We start from the raw sequence: 13,051 nt of genomic DNA, 5'->3' as shown, positions 1-13,051 counted from the left end.
AGCCTCAGCTTCCCCTGGGAATATAGGGCTAAGGCCTATCTCACAGGACTATTGTAACACTCAAGGAAAAGCACATTTAACATAAATAGATTTACCTTGTGCCTTATGCTGTGCTAAGTACGTTATTTCACATCATCTCATTTCTCCTCAAAACAACCCCATTAAAGTGGAACTAGTATTCCCTTTTCACACATGAGGAAACAGGTTAAAAAATATTCCAGGGCCACTCAACGAGGAAGTGGGCAGAGATAGGATTTGAACACAAGACTCACTGACATCAAAAGATAATGATGCCCTTCCCATCCCAACCTCTCAGAGTCAACTTACCAGTCTGGGGCCGCTTCCTGGGCTGGATTCTTCTGTTTGGTCCTGGTTGGCGCTGTCTGGCCATCTGTTAGTGCCCTGATCCTGGGCACCAGGCACTGGGTCCATTTTCAACTGTTTAGCACACTTGGAATTTCTCTGCCTCGTGGATGGGCCTGAGCTAGCCTTGCTGGCTACAGGCTCCAGGAAGCTGGAGGGGGTGTCACCAAGTCCCTGCCCTGGCCTCCCCCCAGACACTGGTCGAGCCACGACCTCCAGCTCCTCCTGGTTGTGTGAAGCACCATGGCCATCACCATCACCAGGCCTCACGATGTGCTCAGCTTCTTGCTGTGCTGTGGAAGCCTTTCCAGACCCTCCCAGGCACAGCTCAGGGCTCTGGAGAGGATCCTGGGCAGCTAGCTGAAGTGACGGTCCTCCAGTGGGCACAGGGAAGCTCACAGGGTCACAGGGGCTGCCTGGCGGGGTCCCACCCCTTACAGTGGGCAAATATTCAAACTTCTCAATCCCTGAGTCACAGTCCACCCAACCTCCACCTGGGTGTCCAGGCCCAGACCCAGTGTCCTTGCAAGAGAGAGGACTGCACGGGCCTCCCAAGGACGCCACGTCAGCACCTTGCAGGGAGTCTCCCACAGCCTGGGGCTTGTCCCCACTAGGGACAAGAATGGGCTTGTCCCCACTCTGACCAAGCCATAAGAAGCTACCTTCCTGACCCTCGGAGGGGGTCTCAGACTTCCTGCTTTTCTTTCTTGTCCCCACACACCCACTACGAAGATTCCTGGGACAACTTCCAGCTAAGACATCGTGCAGAATAATCTGGACCCTCTTGAGGCCCTGAGCCCTCCCCTGGGCAGGCTCTGTGGGCAGCTGACGGCGGAGCCTGGAGCTGGGCACCGAATTCCGGTTCTGTCCCACAGTTTGCAGCCCCAGGACCACTGGATGGGCCGTGGCCTCTGGGCTAGCCCCAGGAGCACCCACTGCCTGGGAGCTGGCACCTTGACAAGACTCTTCCCTGAGGACCCTCTTCCCACTGCCAGCACAAACCGGGTCCCCCGAGCTCTCTCCTGACAGGTCTGGTGCCAGGCCTGACATGGAGCTGGTTTCTTCCATGTCCTCCTGGAAAAGTCCAAGGCTGTTGAGGGGACTGAGAACGGGGTCCTCTGTGCTGGGACCCACTGGAGCTGCCTCCTGAGACACGTCTGTTCGCCTCCAGGGGCCCAATACAGAAGGCAGGCCCTGTGAGGAGATAAGAGGGGGGTCTGACCTGCTGGCCCACTCGGGACACCAGGCCAATGGGAACCTCAGAGGCAGCCTCCCTTATAGGTGGCACCTCCAGGGCACCCAGGAACCACTGACATAAGCACCCCAGCGGGCCACACTGCCCCCCGGTGAGGGACGGGAGGCCTGTCTCCAAACAGGGTTGAGCTACAGCCACCTTTTATAAAGTCTTCCCCTCTTCTGAGAGTTCACACATTTGCTTGTATGAGCTTTAAAAACAACAGTTATCATTTATGAATTATGTACTTCTGTGCATTATTTCATTTCATGCTGGCAGCCACAGGCGAGGAAACTGATATCCAGTGGCTCGCCCAAGGCCACGCGCAGATAAAAAGTGGAGGACCCGGGATTCGGTCCCCGAAAAAAAGCCCAGCTCTAAATCACTCATGTTAATTGTCCATCACCCTCACATCGGGCCGCGCCTGACAGACACTCCCAATTACGTTCCCAGCCTGACCAGGCAGTCTCCCACCGACCCACTCGCTCTCACCTGGGGTCTGGGGTCTCTGGGCTCCCCTTCTCGGGGTTCGACACCCAGGTGTAAAGGGGCTGAGATCACATGATGCCGAGAGCCCCCGAGGGCTGGGGGCGGAGTCTGTTGATACGCAAAGGGCGGGACCTCGGGCGTGCTGGCGTCGCTGCTCCGGCAGAGGGCGCCCTCTTCCACCCAAGGGCTTCCGGGAGGAAGTGCCTGGCGAGAAAGGGCCTTGAATGCCTGCGTGAGAGTTTCATCTTGATCCTATGGCAATGGGGCGTTTCTGAAAGTACCTGAACCTCTAGAGGAATATCAGAATCAAATCTAGATTTTTTCCTCAATTATTTATTTTAATTATTGTTGTCTCAAATATAATTCACGTAGATGAACACTCAATACCCAACCCCAACAGAAAGTTTAGAAATTAAAACCTAAAAATGTCCTCTCACTTGCCCAGCTCTTGGGAACAACTTTCTTTCTTTCTTTATTCATGTGACTATGAATAATATACTCATACTTCTATTCCTTGGTTTATTAATGTCTTTGTTGTTCAGTCGCTCGGTTGTGTTCCTCTCTTTGCCACCGCATGACTGCAGCTCACCAGGCTAACAGTATCTATTGACTAACTGCTGTGTGATTTCATTACTAATCCTTCCTCTTTGCTCCTCCCAGTTTTTGTCTTTTATATTTATATCTTTTTTTTGTTTTTCGACTAGTTGCTATTACAGTCATCCCTTTGCTCAGGTTCTCCAACTCTCAGGCACACCAGAATTCTGGAATCCTCAAGTCCCTTATACCAAATGGCATAGCCATTGTATGTAACCTATGTACATCCTCCCAAATACTTTGTCATCTCTAGACTGCTTATGATTCCTTGTACAGTGTAAATGCTGTATGAATATCTTGCATGTGCTTAAGAAATCCAAATTTTGCTTTCGGAGTCTTTCTTGAAATTAAAAAAAAAAATATTTTCCATCTGGGACTTCCCTGGTGGTCCAGTGGCTAAGATTCCACACTCCCAATGCAGGGGGCCTGGGTTTGATCCCTAGTCAGGGAACTAGATCCCACCTGCAATAATTAAGAGTTCCCAGGCTGCAACTAAAGATGGTGGATGCCACAACTAAGACTCAGTGCAGCCAAATACATTTATATATCTTTTTTAAAAGAAATGTTGCTGACTTTTTAAAATAATTAATTTATTCCTGGCTGCTCTGGGTCTTGATTGCACAGGTTTTCTCTAGTTGTTGTGTGTTAGTTGCTCACTCATGTCCAACTCTGCAAAACCATTGACTGTAACCTGCCAGTCAATCAGTCATAATCCTCTGTCCATGGGATTTTCCAGGCAAGAACGCTGGAGTGGGTTACCATTCCCTCCTCCAGGGGACCTTCCCCACCCAGGGATAGAACCCATGTCTCCTGCATTGGCAGGTGGATTCTTTACCACTGAGCTACCAGGGAAGCCCCATTTATAACATTATGACTATGTAAATACTTTCACTGCACAACTAGAGATTTGACTGAGAGGTAGATGAAATTCCCCAGCATGAAACTTGTGCCATGTGAGACCATAAGAAGCTTCCACTCAATGGGATTACTACATTGTTAGAATTAATACATTTAAATATTGGGTTGACCAAAAAGTTCATATGATGTTATGAAAAAACCCAAACAAACTTTTTAGCCAATCCAATAAAGATGTTGGATGTTAAAGACATGATGTTGAATTTAGAAAGCAAGAAAATGTTAATGAAGGAAATTGAGTGCTGGGTATATGAAAACTCTCTGTACCAATCTTCATTTTTTCCCGCTCCAAATCTAAAACTCTTCTAGAAAATAAAATCTACTTTAAGAAAAAAAAAAAAAAAGGAAGCTGTAGTGTGATCCATATTGAAAACTCTCATTATATGGCTGTCAAGGTCACAAATGAGGTTAAGACGTGAGATTGGATGTTACCAATGACCACAATTACTGCTCTAAACAAAAATTTTTGAAGATGACTTCCCACGGTGGAATGTCCTGGTCCTGATGGCAGAGACATGGACCAGGGCCATTAAGACCAAGTAGACTATTTTTCTGGCCCATTTAGATAATGAAAGTCTCCCACAATTGGACAAGGAAAGGAGAAGCAGAGGTATCACATGGCATAGAGGATAAAAGGGCAATGGTGACTGATACAAATAGTGCTATTTCAAGCCAAGGTTTCCATACACTGTTACGGAAAAACCTGAACAAACTTTTTAGCCTATCCAATATCTCAAAGACATGATGTTGAATTTAAAAAGCAAAAATATGTTAATGAGGGAAACCGAGTGCTGGGTATATGGTCTAAATCCTTAACCTATATTAATCCTATGTTTACCTCTTTTAATTTACCTTTAGTAAATTGGTTTAAAAACCCAGCAGGTCTCACTGTCTCCTGATATTCTAAATGTCTTGTCATACAAAATGATCAAGGTAAAGTTTTGCCAGGTTTTGGCCCAATGCCCAATGAATTGTTTGCTGATTCCTCCACTGATTCATGACATCTCTGATGTATACCTTGTTCCCAATAATGCCTGGGTTTATTTCTGGATTCTTTGTTCTGTTCTAGTGATCAGGTTGTCTATTCCTAACTAATATGCCATTATTTTAATACTATGGTCTTCTGATAACATCTTGATACCTCGGGGGCAAGTCCTATCCCCAACTTGGTTCCTATTTTTCATAATTGTCTTAGCTGTCTACATACCTTTATTCTTCCATATGAATGGTAGAACCATTTTTTCAAGTTCCCTGAAGAATTCTGTTTGGATTTATACTAAAATTTCATTGAATGTACAGATTGGGGGTATAACTGAATATGTATAATACTGAGTCTTCTAACCTATAAATTTGATTTATTTCTCTCCATACTTTCAATTCAATTTTGTGATTTTTCTCCACCAAAATATTGTGCATTTTTATTAAGTTATTTTGTGCTCTGTAGTCTTTGTTGCTCTTTTTTCTTCTTACTTTTCCACTTGTTTATTACCAATGAAAAGGAAGACAGTTATATTTTGTGGACTGTGTATCCAGAAATTTTGCTGAACTCTCTCATTAATTGTAATATTTTTTCTATTGGTTTCTTATAATTATATGTAACTGTGTGATCATTAAGTCTGAAAATAATGACAATTTCATCTTGTATTGCATTAGAGTTATAGTTCCCTTTTTTATTTGATATCTTTTATTTAGGCTGCATTTTCATTGTATGTCATATTTCTTTTTCTAATCTTCTTGCATTGTGTAGCACTTGTACTGCCATTTTGAATAGATGCACGGGATTTTTTTTTTTTTTTTTTTTTACTTAAATGATAACTTTCTAAAGTTTCACAATTTTTGCTGTAGACTTTTGGTAGGTAATATATATTACATTAAGGAAATTCCCTTCTGTTATTATTACTAAATACTTTTTTCACTAATGAGGCAAATTTTATTGTCTGTTTGCTCCACATCTTTTGATGCCTTTCTACCTAAAACAATGCAATAAAATGCATTGATAGCATTTTCTAATGTTGAACCATCTTTGCATTACTAATACAGTCCTTAGCTAAGTATGATTTTTTAAAAAAAATAAACACCACCACATTTGATTTAATATAGTTCAGTAGGGTTTTTGCATCTATGTTTATAAGAAAGAAAGGTTAAAGATTTATTTTCTTATTCTGCCTTCTCTAGTTTTAGGGTCAAGTTTGTACTAGTTTTATAATATGAATCAGGTGGATTTCCTTTTTGTTTTATAGCATCTGTAACATTGTGTGAAGATTTTCTGCTCCTTATAACATTTGGTGAAATTCACTGGAAAATTATATGGTGCCACTGGCCAATGAGACATTTTACTACTAGCTTGATTTATTAAATGACTATTGATCTATTCAGTTCTTTTTCTTTTTGAACCAATTTTAGTAGTTTATTTTGTTTTATGTCTATCTTATCTAGGTTTTCAAATTTTTTTATTTATTTTTACATGTGCTCCCCATCCAGAACCCCCCCTCCCACCTCCCTCCCCATCCCATCCCTCTGGGTCATCCCAGTGCACCATCCCTGAGCACCCTGTCTCATGCATCAAACCTGGACCAGCAATTCGCTTCACATATGATAATATACACGTTTCAACACTACCCTCTGAAATCATCCCACCCTCGCCTTCTCCCACAAAGTCCAAAAGACTGTTCTTTACATCTGTGTCTCTTTTGCTGTCTCGCATATAGGGTCATCATTCCCATATTTCTAAATTCCATATATATGCATTAATATACTGTATTGGTGTTTTTCTTTCTGGCTTACTTCACTCTGTATAATAGGCTCCAGTTTCATCCACCTCATTAGAACTGATTCAAATGTATTCTTTTTAATGGCTGAGTAATACTCCATTGTGTTTATGTACCACCTCTTTCTTATCCATTCGTCTGCCAATGGACATCTAGGTTGCTTCCATGTCCTGGCTGTTGTAAAAAGTGCTGTGATGAACATTGGGGTACATGTGTGTCTTTCAATTCTGGTTTTCTCGGTGTGTATGCCCAGTAGTGGATTGCTGGGTCGTATGGCAGTTCTATTTCCAGTTTTTTAAGGAATCTCCACACTGTTCTGCATAGTGGCTGTACTAGTTTGCATTCCCACCAACAGTATAAGAGGGTTCCTTTTTCTTTGCACCCTCTCCAGCATTTATTGTTTGTAGACTTTTTGATAGCAGCCTAGGTTTTCAAAGTTGTTCATAATATGGCACAAAGTTGTTCATAGTATTCCCATGAGTCAAAAAAAAAATCTCTGTTGTATCAGAGTTATAATCCACTTTTCATTCCTAATACTGTTTATTTGTGCTTTTTCTCTTTCTCTCTCTCCTGATCAGTCTTTCTATGTTTTGTTTTGTTTAAGAATTAGATTTTTGTTTATTTTCTCTGGGCTTTTGTTTTGTTTTTGCCATTATATTTTCTATTTCATTACCTTCTGCTCTTTCTCTCATTATGTAATGTCTTCTGCTTCCTTTGGCTTACTGTTGTTCTTTTAATTCCTTCTGTTTTTATGACTTTTAAAAAAATATTTGTTTATTTGGCTGCACCAGGTCTTCGTTTCGGCACGTAGGATCTTTTGTTTGCAGTGTGTGAGATCTTGTTCCCTGACCAAGGATTAAACCCAGACCCTCTACACTGGGAGCATGGAGTCTTAGTCACTGGACCAACAGGGAAGTCTCCTTTTAATTCCTTCTTAACCTGAAACTTCAGTCATTTTTTTTTCTTGTTTTTTAAAAATAAATTATTTATTTTTAATTGGAAGATAATTGCTTTAAAACATTATGTTAGTTTCTGTCATTACATCAACATGAATCAGCCATAGGTATACACATGTCCCCTCCCTCCTGAACCTCTCCTTAAACCCCATTCCATCCCGCCCCCTAGGTTGCCACATAGCACCAGGTTGAGCTCCCTGTGTCACAGGACAAATTCCCACTGGCTATCTATTTTACATAAGGTACTATGTTTCAATGCTACTCTCTCAATCCATTCCACTCTCTCCTTCCCTCACTGAGTCCACAAGTTTGTTCTCTATGTCTGTGTCTCTATTGCTGCTCTGCAAATAGTTTCATCAGCACCATTTTTCTAGATTCCATATATATTCGTTAGTATATGATGTTTGTTTTTCTCTTTCTGTATAACTTCACTCTGTGTCACAGACTCTAGGTTCATCCACCTTAGTAGAACTGACTCAAATTCGTACCTTTTATGGCAGGGTGATATTCCATTGTATATGTGTACCACAACTTCTTTATCCATTCATCTGTCAATGGACGTCTAAGTTGCTTCTATGTCCTGGCTCTTATCCATGTTAGGGATCTAGGTTGCCCGTTCCTGTATCAAAACCTAATGCCCAATGATCAGAAGTAAAGTTGAGGTGGTCATGCTGAGTGTGTACTTTAATTGTACATCTGCATCTGGCAGCAGGCTTTAAGTCAGAATCTTCAGAACAGGTGAATGTTGATGTTTATCACTAAAGCCCATCTGCGCTCCCAAGTGTTTGTGCTAACTTACACTCCCACCAGTCATTAGGAGAAACCCCCTAATGACTCTGCATCCCAATAGGTGCTATTTTTTCACTTCTTAATGACCACTTTCTTTTTAATTTAATTTTAATTTATTTTATTGAAGTATAGTTGATTTGCATTGTTGAGTTTATTTCTGCTGAACAGCAAAGTGACTCAGTTATACATATATATATATAATACATTCCTTTTTAATATTCTTTTCCATTATAGCTTATCAAAGGACATTGAGTATAGTTCCCTGTGCTATACAGTAGAACCTTGCTTTTTATTCATTCTATATGTAATAGTTTGCTTCTGCTAAGCCAAGCTCCCAGTGCATCCGTCCTCCACTCTCCTCTCGGCAACCACAAGTCTGCTCTCTATGTCTATGAGTCTGTTTCTGTCTCATAGATAGGTTCATTTCCATTTTTGACCACTTTCTAATTCTTAGTACCCTGCCTCTCACTCACTTTCTCTCTCTCCTTCTTCTTCTTTCTTTCCTGCAGTACATATGTGTTTGGGGCATATATTTCTTTTCCATTTTAAAAGAAAAACAAATCTTTTGTTTTTTCAAGGAGTAGTTTGTTGAGAGTGTCATTTGCTACAGAAGGGCCTGGAAATATATATATATATATTTTTTCCTTTTTTTGACCAACCTACATGTAGGATCTTAGTCCTAAATAGTGATTGAACCCATACCCCCTCCATTGGGATCACAGAGTCTTAACCACTGGACCACCAGGGAAGTCCATACCTGGAAATATAAAGACTAAATAAGAAAGGGCCCATCGTATTACATATGTGGAATCTGAAGTATGACACAAATGAACTTATTTATGAAACAGACTCACACACACAGAGAAAACAAATTTATGGTTATCAAAGGGAAAGAGGGTGGCGGGGGATAAATTAGGAGTTTGGGATTAGCAGATACAAACTACTATACATAAAAAAGAGACAACAAGGCAGTACTGTATAGCACAGGGGAATATATTCAATTTCCTGTAAAAAGCCATAATGAAAAAGAACAAGAAAGAGCCTAACATGGAGCCCAGGGGCATTGGTGGTCTAGCATGGGAATGACTCTGTCATAGAAGGGAATGAAGCAGGAGGTTTGCTAGCAAAAGGAAGGGGAGGACTGCAAGGTCGAGGGGAGAGGACTTCCAGGAAAAGGAGCATTGAGTTTATGGCCAAATGAGAAGGAGCCAGGGAAGAGGGGATGATGGAGACACAGGAGCAAGGAGCTAGCTCAGTGTTGAGAGCATATGGGCATTACAGCTCTCTCCTTTTGTGCAAAGAGCACTCACTTTAGAGCTGGACAGACATAGGTTCAAATCCCAGGGCTGCCATTTGAAAGGGTGGCAATACGCTTAGCAGAGTGGTGTGAGAATCACAGAGCACCTAGACCAGTAGCCTCTCAGTGCTCAGTGCTTCTTTCCCTCCCTTCCTTCTCCCCAAATGTCTGAGGCCCAGACTAGATTTGGAAGCTGGGGGATGACCCTCGGCCGAGTGGGCTGCAGGGCCAGAAATTTCCTGCATCCAAGGAAGGAAGAGGGATGGGGAGAGCTAGGGCCTAGAGCCTAGCGGGGGAGAAGCAAAGGGGTTCCTGAGAACCAGGGAGAGGCAGTGTGCTGATGGGGGAGACCTTGGTGCTGTATGTATGGCAGGGAAACTGCCACTGATTGAGGGCTTGGGGGTGGGCCTTCCTGGCTGGGCACCAGCCAAGTGAGTGGATATGGAACCCCAACACAAAGGGCTTTGTCTTCCTGGCCCAAGAGGTGCCATCTCCGCTCCCAGCCTGCAGCCAGCCGGCGTGGCCCAAGCTGGCTTCCTGCCCCACCTGCCCCTCCTCCTGCATCTCCATCTCTGTGTCCTGAGGTCCATCCACCAAGTCCTCCCAGCCAGAAACCTAGAAGTCAACCCTACCTCTCATCAGCCATAAGGTCTGCCAGCCCCACCTCTCCCTCTGCTTCTCCTAGCAGTTCCAGGGCTGGGGACCTTCCCCAGGCACCAGGCAGCTCTCCCCTGGCAGGATTCCCTTCAGTCAATTACTCAACAGGCTGGGCTTTGACTGTCCCATACCCCTCTGGCCACCACACCAGAGGCTACTACAGATTCAACTAGGGGGAAGGTCTCAGTCTTGACTCCCTGAGATGGACTGATTTTTGTCATTTGGCTTCTCCAGCTGCTGGGGAGGGGCAGAGAGGACAAATTTCTTTTCCATGGATACCTTTGTGCATTTTTTTCAATTCTGGCTTCTCAGTCTGAAGGACCCAGGGAAAGAGGGGAGGCAAACCCGTGATGGGAGAACAGACGTCCCTGGGAACTAGCTTCCCCAGAGGCACCCCCTGCACGGCCAGTCCCAGGCCGGCTTCTACCAGCCAGCAGCAGCAGAAGTCAGCGGGGCGGCTCACTCAGAGGTCGCCGTGCCGTCCCCTCCAATGAACCTGACCTGCACGGGCCTCTGGCTCACCATCACTCCACCTCCTCCTAGCTTCCTCGATTTGCTGAAGGACGAGTTGTGGACTCAAGAACTGGAAAACCAGAAGCAAACCCTCTGGGCCCCAGGCAAGAGACTCTGGAACACAAGGCATCAGTTCTGTGTCCTGAGGCACGGAGTCATCTGAGGAAAGGCACCACGGGACTTGGCTGAGGCTGCCAGCTGCTGGGACCCCGGTCCCTGGGACCTCCTCTCTGACTCAAGGTCATGCCCTGGACACTGTGAACTCTGCAATCCTGGTCAAGGTTGCTGGGCACTGCCGGACCTATGACTGAGCCCTCCTAAGATGCTCCTGAACCTGGCTGCCCCTGTAAGTTCCAGGCCGAGGCCGAAGGTTCTGGATTTCCTGTGCCTCTGAGCTCCTAGCAGCGGAGGCAATCGCCGGTCAGATGCTCCAAGGCTCCTGATCCCCAGCCTGCAGGGTTGTGGACGGACGCAGCCAATGATAAACCAGAGCCATGGCCGCTGCAGGTGGACATGCTTGTGTTTATGCAAAGCTACTGGCACCTTGCCCAAGGCTACTGATGCACACACATCGTATCAACGTGACTGCTTATCATTGTCGACCTTCGTCACCTGGCTGAGGTCGCATTTGTCAAGTTTCTCCACTGGCAAGGTTTCTCTGCACCTCCCCCGCCCCCCGCCCCACCCCCTGTACTCTTAGGAAGGCAGCCACTGTGTGCAACCCACACGTAAACAGTGGGGAATTATGCTCCATTCCTTGAGGGCAGAATGTCTACATAAATTGTTTGAAATTCTGCATGGGAGGTTTTTCTCTCCTTAATCATTTATTTATATCATTTATTCAATCATGTATTTGTAATCAGTAAGAACTCATGGGTATTTATTGTGTGCTCTGGGTTGTAATCCAATGCTACTTTATTTTCTTTTGTTGCTCAAACTGTTCCAGTTTTGGTCACTGGGAGCTCTTTCAATTGGCTCCCGTGTCCCTTTGACATTTGACACACCCCCATTATTGTGTATGTGTCAGGGGGCAGGTATATTTTCTACCTCCTTGGAGACTTTTGATGTCAGTTATCAGATGCAGCTGAAACTCAGAATGATCCCGCCCCCCTTTTTCACTGGTTCCAGCCACTTGCTACTGCACCTCTGACTGTAGGAGACCTCAGAGTTGCTGGACAAACTGAACTTGGGACCCTGCCCTTTCCTGCCTCCCCAGTCACTGCCCTGCAGAAACAATGCCCTTTCCCCTGGCTGAGTCTGTCTGCCAGTTTCGGCCCCAGAAAAGCTTGGTGACCATAGTGACGTAATTGCTTTCCTCAGTGTGTGTTAATAAACATATTTAAAGAACAAAACAAAATAAAATTCTGCTTCCCTATGATCTTTGCAACCTACCTTATCATCTTCATTCCTGAATGTCAGATAAATGTTCTTTTGCTGCAAACTGTTTTTATGACCTGCCCTCCCATCTGGTCACGGTAGCCATCAAGGTCTTTGGAATCAACCAGACTCGGATTTCAATCCAAGTGGCCCTGAGCAGTCACTTGACCTCTCAATGCGTCAGTTTTCTCATTTGTAAAAGAGAGATAATAATAGCCTCCAAATAGCTACCACTGAATGAGCCCCTGATCCATGAATTAGGTGGTAACTTACGAAATGCATTTAATACTCCTAACATACATAGTAAGTACTCAATAAATGGAAGCTACTACCACTGTTACCAGTGGGAATCTTCCTTTGTCTTCCTCTCCCCAGTCTCTCCCTCAAATTCACCGTCTACTCTACAGCTCAGACATGGCAGTATCACTCTTCCACTCACAATCTTTCCAGAAACCAGACTTCCAGAACCACTCACCATCCCGGGATTGACAATCTTACAGAATCTTGTGCTGCTCAAGGACCTGGCCTCATCTTCCTTGTTAATATAAATCCCACCAGACTCCTAACTGTTCCCCAAACAGGCCTTGCACTTCAAACGTCCTTGCCTTTGCCTGTGTTGTTCCCTCTGCCCATAATGCTCTTCCAGGCTGTCTTATCTGGAGACTGCCAGGTTGGAAAGAGTGTGGACTTAGAGTCCCACAAAACTGCGTGTGATCTTCGTTTGGACCCTGGCTCTGCAGCTTATCAGCCGTGTAGCCTCGAGCAAATTCTCTAACCTCCCTGAGTCTCATTTCCTTTACTCATAAAATGATGATAAAAATATAGTCATTTCATAGGAATGTGGTAAAGATTTCCATAGATAATCTACATGAAGCATTTCGCATAATGGCCAGCACACAGAAAATGCTTAATAAATGGTCCCTGTCTCTCTTCTAACTAAAATCAGGCAGCCAGGAGTTGCCTGCTCTGCTGTTCTCTGTTTATTGATGGATTCAAAACTAAAAATAGAACTGCAGCCTTGGGGAGTAGGTCCTTCCAGAGCTGGGAATTGATGCTCTTGGTACCACGGATGGAGAAGGAGCCTGCCTTTCCCTCTGGG

The 13,051-nt window shown here is 44.4% G+C and overlaps 1 protein-coding gene across 1 annotated transcript in view; it reads right to left on the bottom strand.

Annotated features, from left to right (window-relative positions):
* The window catches only part of SPOCD1 (SPOC domain containing 1), a 42,967-nt gene extending 30,537 nt beyond the window's left edge, over positions 1-12,430 (bottom strand). The window contains exons 1-3 of the mRNA XM_025278528.3: positions 12,392-12,430; positions 2,090-2,338; positions 328-1,557 (exon numbers count right to left, since the gene is read on the bottom strand). Of these exons, the coding sequence (XP_025134313.3) occupies positions 328-1,557; positions 2,090-2,338; positions 12,392-12,430 (1,518 nt within the window). The remainder of the gene's footprint in view (positions 1-327; positions 1,558-2,089; positions 2,339-12,391) is intronic.
* Between the last annotated feature and the right edge of the window lie 621 nt (positions 12,431-13,051).

The sequence above is a fragment of the Bubalus bubalis genome, chromosome 2 (genome assembly GCF_019923935.1).
Source record: "Bubalus bubalis isolate 160015118507 breed Murrah chromosome 2, NDDB_SH_1, whole genome shotgun sequence".
In the NCBI taxonomy this organism is placed as follows: Eukaryota; Metazoa; Chordata; class Mammalia; order Artiodactyla; family Bovidae; genus Bubalus; species Bubalus bubalis.
The sequence above is the reverse complement of the archived record's forward strand: the minus strand, read 5'-3'. Positions and strand labels throughout refer to the sequence as shown.